The 18,521-nt window shown below is 25.6% G+C and overlaps 4 protein-coding genes across 8 annotated transcripts in view; 1 reads left to right on the top strand and 3 right to left on the bottom strand.

The window, feature by feature from the left end:
* Window positions 1–145: 145 nt before the first annotated feature.
* On the bottom strand, window positions 146–2,927 carry pll (serine/threonine-protein kinase pelle). The gene is made up of 4 exons (XM_035873911.2): window positions 2,645–2,927; window positions 1,961–2,578; window positions 1,365–1,801; window positions 146–1,269 (listed from the first exon to the last, which is right to left on the bottom strand). The coding sequence occupies exons 1-4, from the start codon at window positions 2,754–2,756 to the stop codon at window positions 928–930; spliced, it is 1,509 nt and encodes a 502-aa protein (XP_035729804.1). The 5' UTR covers window positions 2,757–2,927; the 3' UTR covers window positions 146–927.
* A 1,600-nt stretch (window positions 2,928–4,527) lies between these two features.
* Window positions 4,528–9,444, bottom strand: LOC118445027 (putative inorganic phosphate cotransporter). The gene is made up of 7 exons (XM_035873912.2): window positions 9,348–9,444; window positions 8,064–8,197; window positions 7,442–7,742; window positions 6,932–7,176; window positions 5,540–5,689; window positions 5,081–5,455; window positions 4,528–4,714 (listed from the first exon to the last, which is right to left on the bottom strand). Exons 1-7 carry the CDS (start codon window positions 9,403–9,405, stop codon window positions 4,559–4,561), a joined length of 1,419 nt encoding a protein of 472 aa, XP_035729805.2. The 5' UTR covers window positions 9,406–9,444; the 3' UTR covers window positions 4,528–4,558.
* Window positions 9,445–11,076: 1,632 nt separating this feature from the next.
* The window catches only part of Dim1 (thioredoxin-like protein Dim1), an 11,524-nt gene continuing 4,079 nt past the window's right edge, over window positions 11,077–18,521 (top strand). Inside the window, exons 1-3 of one of the 2 annotated variants that reach the window (XM_035873906.2) lie at window positions 11,081–11,333; window positions 11,468–11,604; window positions 11,693–12,037. In XM_035873906.2, coding sequence (XP_035729799.1) covers window positions 11,256–11,333; window positions 11,468–11,604; window positions 11,693–11,906 — 429 coding nt within the window. In that variant the 5' untranslated portion in view covers window positions 11,081–11,255 and the 3' untranslated portion in view covers window positions 11,907–12,037. Of the gene's footprint in view, window positions 11,334–11,467; window positions 11,605–11,692; window positions 12,038–18,521 lie in introns of those variants that run through there. The other variant, XM_085655673.1, reaches the window with a different exon arrangement.
* Window positions 12,192–18,521, bottom strand: part of LOC118445019 (tyrosine-protein phosphatase 10D-like) — an 8,874-nt gene continuing 2,544 nt past the window's right edge. The window contains exons 3-21 of one of the 4 annotated variants that reach the window (XR_014981916.1): window positions 17,949–18,245; window positions 17,544–17,858; window positions 17,167–17,439; window positions 16,754–17,083; window positions 16,362–16,676; window positions 15,921–16,283; window positions 15,546–15,833; window positions 15,253–15,456; window positions 15,062–15,167; window positions 14,124–14,350; window positions 13,973–14,049; window positions 13,778–13,912; window positions 13,581–13,703; window positions 13,359–13,507; window positions 13,135–13,270; window positions 12,977–13,043; window positions 12,784–12,882; window positions 12,451–12,669; window positions 12,192–12,368 (exon numbers count right to left, since the gene is read on the bottom strand). Coding sequence is in view for 1 of the 4 variants with exons in the window: in XM_085655671.1 (XP_085511797.1) it covers window positions 12,635–12,669; window positions 12,784–12,882; window positions 12,977–13,043; window positions 13,135–13,270; window positions 13,359–13,507; window positions 13,581–13,703; window positions 13,778–13,912; window positions 13,973–14,049; window positions 14,124–14,350; window positions 15,062–15,167; window positions 15,253–15,456; window positions 15,546–15,833; window positions 15,921–16,283; window positions 16,362–16,676; window positions 16,754–17,083; window positions 17,167–17,439; window positions 17,544–17,858; window positions 17,949–18,245 (3,539 nt within the window). In the remaining 3 variants the exon portion in view is untranslated. The other 3 variants (XR_014981918.1, XR_014981917.1, XM_085655671.1) reach the window with 3 other exon arrangements.

Raw genomic sequence — 18,521 nt, 5'->3', positions numbered from 1 at the left:
AATTATTAGTTTTATTTTTTGTATTATTACTATTGTTATTGTTTATTATTATTTTTACTATTATTATTATTATTATTATTATTATTATTATTATTATTATTATTATTGTTATTGTTATTACTCATAAATATAATACTATTTCAAGACTGGTCATGGGAAAGTAGTTATGATAAATATGTGATTAATTAGCATAATTAAAATATATTTTTTACTAATAATACGACAATTTCTAAAAATTATTGAAACATTTCTCATAATCCAAAGTCAATTTTTTTAAATTAATTACATAAGTAATATCTGATAAATATATAATTTATGAATGAAACATTTTAAAAGTAAAAACTTTTTAATTTATAAAAGAACAATCGTATATCATATCAAAAATATAAACATTGTGCTGCATTATAAATAGTATGTATTAATTAAAATCTTTTTTTCTGTACATAATTTCTGATTAAAATATATAAGGTATTTTGGATGTTGCTAAGAGGTTAGTCTCCTATAATCCAACAATTTATAACTCTTGACAAAGAATAAAATTGTTGAATTCAGATTATTATTAATGTATAATTATTTTTACTATCATTAAATTATATATTCAGCCACATATCTAAGAAATGTTTATAATGTAAACATGTTGAACGTGTACGAAATGTTTACAATGTAAACATGTTGAATGTGTACGAAATGTTTGCAATGTAATAAAATAAAATTTAATTTTGTTTTTACAGACAAATCTATAAATAAATATAATAATTATTACATATATATATATCAGTGTTTTATATTACTTTTATAAATCACATTCTATTTACATTATTTAGATCATATAATAGAGCATTTTTTTATGTTTAATAATTATAAAATATACACTTAATAATATCTGTACACTTGTGAGTTTGTCAACAATAGAAATCTAAAACAATATCATAAAGAATCTATTTTGCGAAATACAACTTCCATTTCAGGTCTATCTTGGGCCATACGATTAGAACACCATTTTCCCAATACTATAAAGTTGCTATATGCTTGTTTATCTTTGTCTCCTGCTTTCTTATCAATCAATAAATGTAAATATTGATCTTCAATACTATCTATAAATTCTTTTAAAAACTTTTTTTGTGGTCTATTATCATCATAAGGCGGAAGTCCTGTGGCTAATTCGAACAATACAATTCCATAACTGTATGTATCTATTTTCGTAGATAATTGTCTTCCATATAAGAAATCATCTGGCAGATATGGTCTCGTACCATGAATTCTACTCACCTAGCAAAAAAAAAAACAAAAAAAGGAATAATTATAATTTTTAATCAAATTATTAAAATTTTTACTTTACATTTGTTAATTTTTTAATATATTACTTTCATAAAATCCTTTTCACCCTTTCTTGCTAAACCAAAATCTCCGATTTTAGGTTCAAAATTTTTATCTAGCAAAATGTTTGCACTTTTAATATCGCCATGAATTAAAGGTTTTTCTCCAATGGTATGTAAATATTGTAAACCACGTGCAGTACCCTTTGCAATTTCATGACGTTGCAGCCAAGATAGTGGTCGACTTATATGTTTTAAAAGCAAATTATCTTCCAATGAACCATTTTGCATCAATTGATAAACAAGACAAGGTACATGGCCATCTAAATTGTATGCATATAATGACAAAATATTTTCATGCGGATAAGAATTCAATATTTCTATCTCTTTGAGTGATTGCTGAAGTTGAACTAAATAACTTTCATCAGGATTTGCCTTTTTGTATTCGAGCTTTTTAATAGCTACATTTGTATTTTTCCATATACCTACAAAAATAATAAATTTGTATTCATTCTTTAATACTATTATAATAATTACTTATATTATTATAATAGTATTAAAGTATTATTATAATAATAGTATTAAAATATTACTATAATAATTATTAATACTATTATAATACAAATATTGAAATAAATATAAACCTCTATAAACTATTCCAAAACCACCTTTTCCCAATATGTTATGTTTCAACCAACCATTTGTAGCAATTTCAAGTTCATTATATGAAACACGCGGTAAAGTTGTTTCAGGCTTTAATATAGGAATCTGAGATTTTTGGGAATTGGTTTTATTCTGTTGTAAAGGTGATAAACGATGTGCTAGGAATGGCACAAGTAAATTATTTGAATTACTCGATGCAACTACAGATTGTAGATTATCTAAAGATTGATTTATTATTTTGTAAGATGCTTCTTTGGTATTTTCATTCGGAATTACTTTTCTGGCATCTAGTCTCGGGGAAATCCTTTGATTAAAATTTTGTATACCGATCTTTAAATCCTTAGTATTTTTATCAACCTCTTGATTATTGGACATCCTTAAAGGATTATTATTGTTATTATTTAATAAGCAATGCAATTTTTTATCTACAAACGACTTTAAAAAGACCATTGATTCATAATGTTTCATTCTTGATAACAAAATAAACAGTTCCAAAATGGTATGATTATGAAGACCCCAATTATTTAATAATTCTTCCGTAGGACTTTTCTGTTTTCGTAAACTACAAATAAAGGATACATCATATTGCATCCATTTACCTGTAAATTATAACATAGCAAATAATTTAGTTGAGGTTAAATAAAATTTCTCTTATAGATACTTACCCGCAAGTTCTTCCCATTTATTATCTTGATCTAATAATTTACATATTTCTAATCGTTCTAAAACTGGCAATTGATAAATGTATTTAATATTTTTGACAAACGTTGAAGTCATCACGTTAAAATATATTTATCGTTAACTTTTATTTAATTTAAAAAAGAACAACATTCACAAATTATTTCATTACTTTTTATTATCGACAAATAATAATATTTCAATTAAATCTTATTAATTGGAATTTCCACTACATGATGACGTTAATGAAATTCAGTATCATTTATTTATTCGAAATATGTGTGACTTCAGCGACAGCTATGGACAAAATATGAATTACAAATACAAGCGATCTCATCAGGTATTTATCATGTCGGTATAGAAGTTTGTTTGATTATTTTCCTTTTACGCATATATAACAATTCGTTTCGTGTGAGTTTGCAATAAGTATTATTAGTAGATTGTGAATTGAAATTTTTCAATCTCTAATAAGTATATCTTTTTTTTATGATAGCATTCATCTCGCAGTGATTCATGTTAAATACAACATCGCTATGCATTTGTTTTTACGATAAATACATAAATAATAATAAATATAATTGACATATATAAGAATTAATATATAAATCTACGATAAAAATAAAAATTTGTTTAATATTTTCTTAAAAATAATTTCTTAATACTGATATATTATAGTACAATAGTAAGATAAGAAAAAACAATGGCGGACGAATACAAAAGAAACGTTTTATACTTTTCTTCATATATCATTTGTATTAGATGGGGCGATCATGTATCGAAATTATCAAGGACAAAAGTATCAATATAATTTTATAAATCAAAAGTATAAATAATTTTAAATTAGATGTTTACTCGTCGGAATGTAAGAGAGAACTGCTATCACATATGTCGGATTCAATGAAGATTTCATTCTTATTGACTTTACGGTAACGCAACGAACTCCGAGGTCAAAAATTATACACACATGAAAATATTAAATTGAAATTAATTTATATTTATCGCGAATTATGGGTTATGTAATGTTTGAACAAATGTATTATCATATAAATTTTTTTTTATACATCGCGTACATTATACATCGTTTAAATAATTATTAAATTATCGAAAATATAAATTATTATAGTTTAACGATAGAGTATATTCCGATATTTAATAGTTCGAATACAAAAAAACATAGGATCAGTAAATGTAAAAATCAATAAAATATTCATTTTTTATTGATATTAAATGTAATCAACGACCCAAATTTCAAAATTTAATTGTATAGTAATATTAAATTTAATTTCTTTTATATTTAATGCGTGTTATATGGATTAAAAAGTTCCAATATCTTCATTATTTTTATTTATAGAACGTATTAGTAGATATATTAGTTTATTAGGGTTACCAGTACATTATTTCACAAGCACGTCAAAGAAAAGTATTAACCATTCCCTTCTTATATGCAGAATTGTCCACAGAAGATAAACGATCACAGTGCTATTATCGACAAAAATAACAACTAATAATTTTAATTATGTACCGTCGATAAGTTAGGGAATTAACTTGTTACTTCAGTAACTATTACCTGTGAGTGTTAAATGCCTCGAATCATGTAGGAAAGCACAATAAGAGTTAACATGATCAATAATAAAATTATTCATCCTATAACATTAGCAATATAACATATATATATATTTTATCTTTTATATAATTATAATACAAGAAATAATGATCGAGCTTTGAAAGACGATATGACATAATAAAAATAAAACAAATAAACACAAAAAATTAATATGAAAAGAAGAATTATGAGAATGAATAATGCGCATTAATATTAAAATTGTTAAATACTTATGAATGTTAGGGGTATAACAAAATATAATAACAACAATTATTTTTGTCGGAATCAATACTGTATATTAAATTGCCCTGAGTAGTACATTGTTCTTTTTATCACTTTTAAGATCATTCCACCATTGTACTTCGGCTTTACCCCAGATGAGAAATATCAAATTAGTTGCGAAATAAATGCTAGCCGAAATATAAAATACTATTGACCATAGATATGTACTGCTCTGTAATAAAAAAATCAAAATATTTATATATATATATATATACATATATATATATACATATATATATATATATACATATATATATATATACATATATATATATATATACATATATATATATATACATATATATATATATATACATATATATATATATATACATATATATATATATACATATATATATATATATATATATACATATATATATATATACATATATATATATATATATATATATATACATATACACATTTATATTGTATATAAGATAATGAACTCCTTCACATATAATTATGTAATAGAAAGATAAATAATACAAGATATGAAATAGATTTCTAATATTATATATGATAAAAATTATACCAGGTCGCTAACGATTTTTCCACAGATTGATGGTGCAATTATCGCGATGACAGAGGCCAAACAATTAGTGATAGACATCAGAATACCGGCATGATTCGGACTAAGATCGATATGATTTAATTGATATCCACAAAGTGATCCGGCGTTGAGCCCAACTGCTACAATAAGAATTATAACAGTCCAGAGTGGATTATCAATCGGAACAAAACCTAAAACAATCAGAGCTGCGGCAGGGCCCCAATAAGCAAGAGTGTTAGCTAACTTTCTCGTTATCGATCTAGAGACATTCTTTTTAAGTGCATAATCCGAAAGCCAGCTTACAGGGAAGCTTAATATCCACATCGCCAGATAAGGCAATGCTGAAATACCTCCATTCTATAAATTATTATTATTGATAAGAAGAATATATTAATGTAAGAAGAGTATTTTAATGATATATTCGAACGATCAATTAATTACCTTTCCGATATCAAAACCCAAAACGGAATTTAAATAAGTTGGCATTTCTGTAAGAAGAGTCCAATATCCCCAACTTTGACCACAATGAACAATTATCAGTGCCCACATTGGTATCGATGTGAAAATCTCTTTCCATGGTGTTCGTAATTTCTGAAATAGCACAATAAGTTTAAGCTTTAATAAAAAAGAAAAAAAAAAAGAAAAGAAATAAATGCGATATCAATGTAATGTCCAATGACAAAAAATTTCTTCGAGAATTTATAATCGTTAAAAAAAAAAAATCTCTTTTTTGATTATATAACGTATCAGATATCGTATCATGCGAAACATGAAGTTGACGCATTTATAATTACAATGGTATTCTCTTTACCGTGCGTAATTACAGTTTCAGTTTTTACAATCTTCTCTTTCAGCGTGTAAGATAAAGGACAACTAAAAATAGTAGTAACTACATATACGTACATACAATCTCTCGTTCTTTTTAAATTATCTATTAAATCAATTTCTTGCGTAATGATATACTCGAGATCAATACGTCCGTTCTCCTTACGTATTTAATAATAAATAAATAAATATGTATATATATATACAAAAATATCTAATCGCTTTGTGAAACTAACAAATAAGATGTGATCTCTATGTATATAATTCATAATACATTGCTATTCGATAAAATGGTCTATTGCAATACTACGTGAATGACGATAATGATCAAAAATCAATTGGAATTTTATCCCCGTTTCTAAAGTTTTGGTAAAAAACAAAAAAAGAAAAAAGAAATGAGAAAAAGAAGAAGAACAAAAAAAAACTATTAATTCCAATGATGTAATAACCGCAGTGAAATTCCGAACGATAAAAATTATCGCAAGAATAAATCTAACATTTAAAAACTCGATTAAACACCGTTTTTTCAAATCTTTCGATCGCGATCAAATCATAATGATTTCAGAAAAAGACTTTTGAAGAATCGTTACGCACATTGCTCATTTTTTAATACTCGACATGAATAATTTTTCTTATCGCGTGATTACATAATCAAACGAAATTGAAATATTTCCATTCAGAATATGAATAGTTGCCGAGTCTATCGAACTCTGTAAAAAGAAATTATCGTTGTACTCTGAAGAATCATTAGAAATAAATCAACTAATGCTCACTAAATCAATGTATGTAAGTAAAATTTACAATCAGTTTACGGAATCTTAATTCTTATTTCCTATGTAGAATCTATTTATTATCCCATTGTTTTACGTTTAATAAAATGTTTAATGATTAATATTTCATCGTTCCTCGATAAAGCCAGTTTTTCATTCAATATGTATGTACATACCATCGGTATTATTTACGAACTGTTAAATATTATATAACTCTTGTATATTATAATTTATTCACCTCTTCGTTATCAGTATGAGTAGTTTCAAGGCTGCTCACAATATACATCTTTTCTTCAAAAGAAATAGTTGTGTTGGTAGACGGTGTATCGGAACCAAGATAGAAAAAAATTATACTCCAACAAATAGCTAAACCACCAAAAATATAAAAAATGCTAGGCCATCCTATTGATGATGCTGCGAGTAGACCACTAAATGGAAGAGAGATAACTGTACCAAGCTGTGCTCCTCCGTATATGAAGGTACCTAAAAAATAAAAATCATATAGTTGCACAAAGAAATGAACAAAGAAAGACAAAGAGAGAGAGAGAGAGAGAGAGAGAGAGAGAGAGAGAGAGAGAGAGAGAAAGAGATAATGAAACTAATAGTAGAACAATATGTAAAGAGAGTAATAAGAAATATGTATTGTCCGTCCTTCACGATTGTTTTCTTTTTCTATTTTTTTTTATTTATTTTTTTCGCGTTTTTTTTCAGTACCTTCGTTCTATTTCGCGTATCAAACGGTTCTCACCAAGTCTTGCCCTCTCTAAAGGCGGCACCCATTTGGAGAGAAGGTTGTGTATGGAAGGTAAGAGGCAAGCTTGACAAAGACCCATGCCTACCCTGCAAACGTATACAGCTATGAAGCCGCCATAATGAGCAGCAAGGTACGTCAATAAACTAAATACACCGCAAATGAACATCCCCAAACAGAGAAGTTTTTGAGTGCTCCAAATGGTGATGATATAACCCGATGGTATCTGCATTATTGTGTAACCCCAGAAAAATGAGCTAAGGATCGATGCTCTTTCTAACGAAGTCCATCCATAATCCTAAAAAAACGATCGATCTAATTATTTACAAATATCATAAAATCGTTAACAAATTAGTATTATTTAAAAATTATAAATATTTATTATATACATTATATATACATATGTATGTATATGTATATATATATATATATATATATATATATATATAATAAATTATAAAATCTTTTAAATAATTTATTTTATACTTCGATAATTACATATTAATACAATTGATTTAAACACTTCTGTTTAATCTTTCGTCGAATATGTTAATATTATAGCTTATAGTTGGTTCTTGATGTTGAATGTTAAACATTGGATAATATAAAAAAGATTTACTTCGATCTCTGGATTTGCCGTAGTAGAGTTCGACATTGCCACAACAGCCACTGACATTCCCACTCTAAGACTATATCCTATGACCATGGCAAAGAAAAGTAGAAGAACTTGCAAATGTCTGACCCCCAGCTTACCTGGAATACACACACACATACACATACACATATATACGCATATATATATATATATATGTATGTATGAATATGTATAGCATATATATGTAGAGAAAGAGAGAGAGAGAATACATACAGAAAAAACACATACACACATATATGTTCAATAAATGAAAATGATGTTCTTGATCTTAATTTCGATCAATTAAAAAATGAAAAAGACTTATTTAAATATTTTTATATTTAAATATCTTTATTTAAATATTTAAATTTTAAACGCGTCATTTTTTTCTCGCAATTATTAACATTTGATATATTTATGCATTTATTCATAATATAATCTAATATAATCTCACATTTAATACCATTTTAAGATAAAGATAAGAATTTATCAAGAAGACAAATGAATTAAGTAAAAATTACATTTTTTTTTTTTTGACATATTTAAGAATTTCAATACAGCTTATCTATAATTAAACACTGTTGTAATTAAAATAAAATAAAAGAGAGAGTGAGTAAATTTGATATACACAATCTGAGAACGCAATAAGACACTTGTGTAAGTATAAAATCTTCTTGTTATCTTGACTTTCAATTGAAATATTATCTCGATCTTAAAAAATTTATTTATTAAGATATTATCACAGGATATAATTGACACTCGTGATAACGAACGTGATGACTTTTCTAATAAATAAAAAATATCTCTTGAATCCGAACAAAAAATTGATTTATTTAAACAAAACAGATTGTATGATATATGCACGCAAAAAGTATTTATGCGAGATTATATTTTAGGGTAATATATAAATCCATTTGAATAAAGAGTTCTTTAACAATTCAAGAAACAGTGTAGAAAAATAAAGTAATAAAAAATAATTTGAAAAAATAACTAAAGTAACAATATAATAAACAAAAAGTGCTATATTAGCGTAATTATAAAGAATTAAGTTTACTAGCTCGCTGACGATACTCTTCGAAACGTTTCTTTAATATATCACAATGCTCATCGCGACAGAAAAATAAAATTTGAATTTTACATTTGACGAAAACGCACTGATGGGAGAATTGTTTTAATAAATCATTTTCAACATATATTTGATTGTAAACAATTATAAATAATAATAGTGGTGATGATAAAACTGACAATGATAATGATGAATAAATCTACCTGGTGACACGTTCTTCGTTGCATCGTCGCTACTAGCTTCCGTTTTGATAGCTATCATTTTCGCTTCTGCAAGAATACACCGTTGTAACAATGTTAATCGTTCATACGGACATACATACTTATATTGAATTCCCCCCACGATTAACGAGACACCACGCCCCTCCTTTATTTTTTCTTTGATTTTCTCGTCTAGACTATTTGTGACAATTTCTATATACAAACTCGTAAAATGTAACTAAACTCGTATGAACAATGACTTTTATTTATATATTTACACGTTTTCATACATACAACATATATATCAAAAATATTAATAAAGTTAATTCTAACATGACATATAATTATTTATAATATTTTGTTAATAATTTTTTATTAAAAGTCATTGCATCTAAGCGATATTATATGAAAAATAATGTGATTATATTAAATCTTACGATGGAATATTAATTTACAATATAATCTAAATGATACTCTTCTTCTATCATAATAAATTTTCATTTTATTATTATTTATTCTAATTGATTGACTTTTTTCATATTAATTTTTTGATATCAAATTTAAGAAAATACCTATGATATAATATGTTTTTGTCTAATTAACATGAAGACTTTTTAATAATTTAATTTATGACACATTACTATTATAGATGTGTATACGGATATGTTTACATACATATGTACAGATGTACATATTGTTTTTGTTGATAAATCGTTTTTCTCGAGTAGAAGAAATAAGTCTGGTTAAGATATATCTTATCGTGTATTCTTCAAAAAGAAATAATCCTCTGTAAATTTTATTAATCTTAGAAATGATTATTGAATCCTTGATTACATCATTTCTTTTATCTCATAATATCGTAACTTTTTTTATTTCTATCAAAGACAATGAAAGTGTATAATTATTAGTACGATTGATAACTATGTGTATTTAGATTTATAAGTATATAAGAAAATTATATATACATATATATACATATATATATATATATAAGGAAATTATATAAATAAATAAATAGATATATACATATATATATATATATATATATCATTTTGTACGGCAGACATCCTGAGAGACCATCGATGTTTAATCGTCGGAATACGAAGGAAGATGATTCAGTAACATGATTGATCCAGTAACAATCGAAGTCGATCAGAGATTTTATTTTAATATCGTCACACGTAGCCAAGGACTGTTAATTCAAAATTTAAATCTAGAAGAGAATAAAGTGTATGATAAAATAGCGAAAACAACATTTATGCCAAGAACGAGAATAATCTTGATCAATTTTGATGGGACAAGGTACCATTTCAAAAACGAAGATTTATCATCAAGGACATATCTTTTTGAAAAAGTTTTTATTAGTGAAAAATTTAATTTAATTTTTTAACATGATTCTTTCAAAGAAAATAAAGTTTTTTCAAAAATTCGAAATAGATATTTCCTAGATTAAATCTTTGTCTTTAAAATAAGATCATGTTCATCAAAATCGGTCTAGAATTACGTTTGTTCTCATTGATGGCATAAACAATTACGAAATCAGGAATAGTGAACAGTCTTAAATCAATGTTTATTTGTTATCATAAACGACTTGTGTAATGAGTTAATTCCACATAAGCACACTAGAGGGTATTATATTCGCAGCGTAACTACAGCCATCTACTAATACATCGGTAACTAAATTTTATTAATGAATACGAAACAATAACGCTCATCGTGATAGAAAATCAAACTAATGTAGTCTTAAATAGATATGGAAGAGATTATATTATCAAACGTTGATGCACGTATTGGGTGATCTGATGATTCTCATGTGTTGTCGCATAATATTAAAATTATAAAAAATATATTGTCTATGTATATATAATACTTTATTGTGATTATAACAATTAACTTTAAAAATACGACAAAATGTCTTATATGTTATCGCATCTTCATAATGGGTGGCAAGTTGATCAAGCCATTTTGTCCGAAGAAGATCGAGTAGTTGTAAGTTTCATACACATAATATAAATAATCGAGTTTATAATTATTAAATAAACAATGATAATAATGTAATTTCTTATAATTGTCAATTTATTGTTCTTTTTTTCTTAAATTCTCTGTGATGATATTTTTGTTAGGTTATTAGATTCGGTCATGATTGGGATCCAACATGTATGAAAATGGATGAAGTACTTTACAACATCGCAGAGAAGGTTAAAAATTTTGCGGTAATATATTTAGTCGACATTACAGAAGTTCCTGATTTCAACAAAATGTAAGTTTACTCGATTAATTAATTATTCCGTCAATTATATTCTTATAACGATAAAAGAAAATATTAGACGTCACAAATCATTTTTTAGGTATGAGTTATACGATCCTTGCACAGTTATGTTTTTCTTTAGAAATAAACACATAATGATTGATTTGGGTACAGGAAATAATAATAAAATTAATTGGACACTTGAAGATAAACAGGAAATGATTGATATTATTGAAACAGTTTATAGAGGTGCAAGGAAAGGACGAGGTTTGGTTGTATCACCAAAAGATTATTCTACAAAATATCGATATTAATTTATCCAATAAAGTTACTTCTTTAAAATATAAAAAATATTGTTTTATATTAAAACGTTGAACTAATTAAGTGTACTTCACAGTATGGTTTGTATATAATAGTACAGTTACATAAATGAAAAATAAATTATAGAGAAATATATATGTATATATATATATATATGTATATTTCCTGCATTACATTTTTATAATATTTTTCTAATAACAATAAAAATATATAAATTAATGCTTTTACACTTGTATAATATCATGGTTACAATTACAATCAATTACCTTAAGTTTTTCCTTATAATTAATCTTTGTACGTGATATAAAGTATTTTACAAGCATGCTTTTAATATTATAAATGTCATTATTAATGGCTAGTTTACAATATATACATTAAAGGATTAATCAAAGAATTAAAGTAATTTTACCATATTTGCTTTACACGTTATGTTTAAACCTCATTATTATAATGTTCTGTAAAAAGAATATATTCTGTTATTTATTTACAATGAATTAGAATTAGAATGTATTTAATGCTTTAACTTAAGTTGCTTACTTTGATTTGTAAAATAGTAATTTTGTAAAAAATTTGTCTGAGTTGTATATAATTCATATTCTGCTTATTAAATTCATTACAAAAATTTTTTGATCAATTTCGTGCTCATTGAGTCAGACATCGACAAGGCACATTCGATCATATATTTGTTCATATTTGAGAATTTAGTAAATATTGCAATCTCCTAAATAAGATCCATTATCAATATTAACAAAATGGCTAAAAATTTGTTTTTTTTTTTTCAGTAGTATATAATATAAATATGGCCTGAATAATAGTTTCATAACAAATAAAATATCTATTGCGATCTACATATGTGAGAAAGTCACATACATGTTTCAAGATTTACTGTAAGGCTGCCATCCGAATTAGTAGTTTCACTTGTACTTTTGGAGTTATTATCATGCATTGGATCCACATGAGGTGGTTTATCTATATTATAAAAAAAAAAAAAAAATAAACTTAATGTTATCTTTTATTTTATCAAGGAAACTTAATTAGTTATTATTACTTTTAAATAACTTACATGTTTTTAAAAAATATGGATTTTTAAGGACCTGCATTATACAGTTATATATGTAGGTATATTGACTCTAAAATTATAAAAAAAAAATGTTATCAAAGTAATTAATCTGTTACATACACACAATGATCTTTTTCATAATTTTCAATTCTATTGCATACCTCTCTTTGAACCATATTTATTCTATAATGTCTTAATCTATAAACAGTTCCGAACACATCTAATTTTCTATTATCTCTAAGATATTGTAAAAGTATATCAATTGCTATTAAGGTACCTGTTCTACCAATTCCCGCACTAAAAAAATACATTTACAACATTAACACATTATTTTTTGTATGTATTATTCTAGAAAAAATAATGTTCTTTTTTAATATAATAATACCTGCAATGAATAACAACAAAACCTTTATTAGTGCCTATATTACGACGCATAATTTGGCAAAAATTAATCATTGAATCAAAATCCTCTGGAACATCATGATCTGGCCAATCTTTAAAATGGAGATGTGTTATCGTTTTTTTCTTATTTTCCTATAAAAGTGAACTAGTTAAAATATAACTTATAACACAAATATAATAAAAATATTTTCTATTAAATAAAAACCTTTTGTAATATTAATGTCCTTTGAGTGTATGTTCTAAAATCTAATTCGCTTGTACATCTTATAGTTATATTTTCATATCCAAAAGTTTCTCTAATTGTTGGATAATATTGATGGCATTTTACCTGGAAAATAATGTATAAAACTATTTTATTCCAATAATCAACAGTTTATTAATATTATGTAAAATAATACTTACTTTACCCTTCTCAATTAATTGAGTTAACATGACAATAATATTTATTTCATATTGATCTATCATTCTCCAAAAATCATATATTGTATCTTCTTTTGGTCCTTGACAAGCTATATATTCATCCTCTCCACTATAACCCTATCATATAATTTATATATTATCATGTACATTAAATTCATTATATCTTAATTTACTTACTTTTACAAATGAAGCATTAATATAATCGGTGTTAGGATCATTATCAATTACTTCTAATTTCACTCTTGAAAAATCATCTGTAAGTATAAGATATAAAATTAATATGATTTATGTATAGAATCATTATGTTTAAATGAAATATAATTCATACATGGTAAAATGTCTGAATATCGATTCTTTTTTCTATTAGCTTGCAAACAAGCAGTATTCGTTGGCATCTGTAGATCCACGCTCAAAGTTTGAAGCAACCTAAATTCATTACTTAATTTACCAGGATTGTCAATAAGTTCTTGGCAGTGGGCAAGGAATTTTTTTCTTGTAAATGGAGTAGGCAATGGTGATCCAGGCATATCAGAATTTAAAACTTGACGAAATATTCTGTAATGACAAAAATAAATTATCTTGTTTATTAATCTAAAACTTATTTTTATAATTTAAGTCATTAATCGTAATGAATCAAATCATTAAGCAGAATTTATTTATGCTGAATCTTATTAAAATATATCCAAATGCAATGATACAAATTATAATAAATAATAATTATTGATATCATACAAACAACTGTATCTAAATAAAAAAAAAAAGTAATGAAAAAATAACTCTCAAATTGAAATAACAAATTCTAATACACGCACTTTATCCAAAAAAGATATAATGATTTTCTTCGCCAAAAGTTCAAAGCCATAACTAAATATAGTGACTTAACTGTAATGAAGCTATAAAACTACTTGTATTATTTTATTTTAAATACAATCATGATAAATATATTTAGTGCAATTAATTATGATTTTGTGGTTAACCATCACTTTTTGTAACTGCTGTGAAGTGACACATACTCTGCATTCATGACAAATGCATTCAGTAACCTTGGTTCTTATAGCTATAACATCCTTCTGAGTCATAGAATAAATATTGATTATTTCTCATAAATGTATAACTGACCAATGTGACTAACTATATGTGTATTGAATATCTTTACATTAATTAAAATATGATTATTTAATATTTTCATATTAGAAAAGTTCCAAATTATTTAGAAGATTATACAAATAAAATAAAAAAAAGAAGAAGAAGAATTTAAACACTTACGTGTACGGAGAACATCTTCGTACTAAAAGCATCATCGTCGTCAAAATCCCCAAAAATAAAATTCCAAGAACGATTCCAATTACAACGCCAACGTTTAATTCTGCATCTATAATGACATTCTGTAGTTAGAATAATAAAAAAGAATGTAACGCGTAGCTTTTGTTTTATTGCAACATCTGTTTAATACGAACTTGTCTTTATCAAAAAAGCAGGCGAATCCCTAAAACCTTTGGAAGTAAATGCACGCATTCTAACATCATACCATGTATCTGATTTAAGTGGTCCATTACAATACAATCGTTTATTTGTATTAGATGATATTTCTTTACAAGCTGTGTCTTCACCAAGTACATATTTTACTGCTTTTATGTGTCCATAGTCAGCAACATAATTTGCTAAAATGAATACTCAAATATTTATGAATTGTACATTCAAGCAGAGGTTTTTTCTTTTTTCTTTTTTCTTTTATTTATATTTTACTTACGAAAAGGATGCCAATGCGATCCGGTAGCTTGATAAACTAAAGAGAAATCATTATTCATGGACTCCTCCCATGATGGAGTATCTGGCCATGTTTGTTCGGTCACATTAAAACTATTATTTAAAGCAACATTAAATCCTTTTTTTGAAACCATAATGGCATAATATTTAATTAAACCATTATCATTAGAAAATAATGGAAGCAAGATGGTGACTGATGTAGTAGATCTACGTGCTTTATATGGATCTATGCTAATTGATTTTATATATTCTTCATCAGGTTCTGGTGGACCTGCAATAATAAATAAGATCATAAATATATGTATATATATATATATATATATATATATATAAATTTGGGGAAGAATGAAATACATACACTTAGCAGGATACAAAATATCACCATAACTTGCTGGTAAACTCCAAGTTTCAACATCTCTAACTTTAGCTGATATGTTAAGTGTATAATTATATTCTGATTTTAGTGATGGAAGAACCATTGAATATACATAATTTTTCTCAATAATTTTACTATAATTTTTCTTAATAGAAAAAATGTGTGGATCATAACCATTTCTTATACCATGCACCGACACAAAGAAAGACTCAATTTTTCCATTTAAGGAACATGGTAAATCCCATGTTACAACTGTATCTAATTGATCATTATGTATATCATCACATTGATCGTTATATTCATTTTTTTTAATAATATGTGAAATATTAGAAACAATTCCTGGAACTGAAAAAAAGTTTATACATTATAATCTATTGAAATTTATCGAAATTTATAGAAAAATAAAAAATATATAAAACATACCTCCTGGCAATGTTACAAATGTTATCAATTTACTATCATCACTCCAACCTGCAGCAGTTCTACCTTTTATACTTACGGTATAATTTGTGTATGGTTTCCCATTTAAATAATCTAATGATGTATCAGTAATATTTGAAATGATAATAGTGCCAAAATTATCATTAGTACACCAATCTGGTCTTTCGAAAAGTGTATACCATGTAATTTTTATTTCAAACGCTGTCAATATTCCTGGCAAATATATAGGATTCTGCCAAAATAAAGTAAATCGAGTATCTGTTATATTTTTGACCTTAATAATGGGTGGAGATGATACTGAAAAAAATTAATAATATTATAATATTCTATATCTGTGGTATGCACAATAATATACATTTCTATATAATATTTACTATCTTCTAATGTTGTAACATTTACTGGTTCACTTAACGAACTGTTTCCTGCCTCATTGACAATAATTCCCTGGCATGAATATTTTGTATAAGGACTTAAATCTGTCACAGTTATATTTTCAAGCATAGGTAATTTTATATGTTCGTCCAAATTTTTTTTAACTTCTCCCGATTTTGGTAGATAACCATGCCCATTGATTTTCACATAATTACACATAACTATTATAGATTTCAGTGTACAATTATTATTTAATACCTTTTTAATACACCATGTCATTGATATATTATAAATCCCACATTTACTTGCATGTACTACAGGAGATTCTGTTACTACAAAATTAAAATAAATCCTATATAATTAAATGGCAATCTAATTTAATAAGCAGATTTTTTAATGTCACTGTGTTACATACTACTTTTATTTGTTTTTCCCTTTGTAGTAGCTGAGATTCCATTTAAAAATATTTTATTAACTGGAATAACATAAATCATATAGGAAGTACAAGCATGCAAATTCTTCATAACTTCTGATGTATTTGTGGTATACTTATTATATTTATATAACGTGTTAGATATTGTAATATTATATTTTTGGACACATTGATAGCCAATCATTGGTGGTAACCAGTGAATGCTTAAAGCAAAATCACCAGGTTCTGCATTCAATGATAGTGGCTCACTTGATGCTATGGATGAATTATATTGATAATATTTATATTCTATATATATATATATATATATACATTACATAATCATTTTTTTCATAGCTTATAATCTTAAAAAATCTTACTTATTGTCCTTGTCGTGTTGTATATACTTTTTCCAGGCGATTCTATAGATGACGAAGATATTATTTTAACAGTATAAAAGTATTCCGTACAAGGTTCAAGACCCCATATAATATAGCTTGTAGTATTTGTAATACTAACACTTGTATTATTTTCATTGCAAGAGTTTTTAATGCATTGTATGATCTTATAATAATCAATACATCTAATATATTTTTCTGGAGCATCCCAAGTCAATTCCATCCCAATATCATTAGTATCTTCTACATTACTAGATCCATTAATACGTAAATTTAGAACATCTTCGATGTATGTAACTAAAATGTAAATATGTGCATTGGTCAATTTTAAAGTGTCTAATAAAGTATCAAATGTATACACGTATGTATATTATAAATGATACTTACGATTAGAACTTGTTTCTCCTGTTGTATTATAACCATTTGATCTATTATGTCCTGCGATTACAAATACCTCAAACGTATAAGGTGTACATGGATTAAGTCCGGTAACGTTATATCTTATATAAGATAATGTATTCGATATATCTTCCGTTTTTTTAATTTGATCATATGAATATGTAACAATAGTATAATTAATAAGAATATTGTTTATAGCTGAACATGGCGCCATCCAAGAAATTAATATTCTTTCGGTATCAACTGCTTCTATCATCAAATGCTTTACGTCTTCAATTTCTAAAACTATATATAAAAATGTATTTCTTCTATTTCTTTTTCTTTTTCTTTCTTTTTTTATTTTTTATTATTTTTCTTTTTTTTTCATTTTTTTTATCATACATTCAATAAATAAAATATTCAAACAAACATATATATATATACATATCTTTTCTTTCCAAGTAAATAATCGTAGTAACAAACCGATAAAATTTGACCAATTTAAAACAGTGATTCTCAACCTTATATGTTTCATATAATTTCTGGAAATATATTTCTATGTAATTTTGATATATTCCTTAT

The sequence above is a fragment of the Vespa mandarinia genome, chromosome 3, assembly GCF_050613455.1.
Source record: "Vespa mandarinia isolate Hongniang chromosome 3, ASM5061345v1, whole genome shotgun sequence".
Lineage (NCBI taxonomy): Eukaryota > Metazoa > Arthropoda > Insecta > Hymenoptera > Vespidae > Vespa > Vespa mandarinia.
This window is presented reverse-complemented; position numbering and strand designations above follow the sequence as displayed.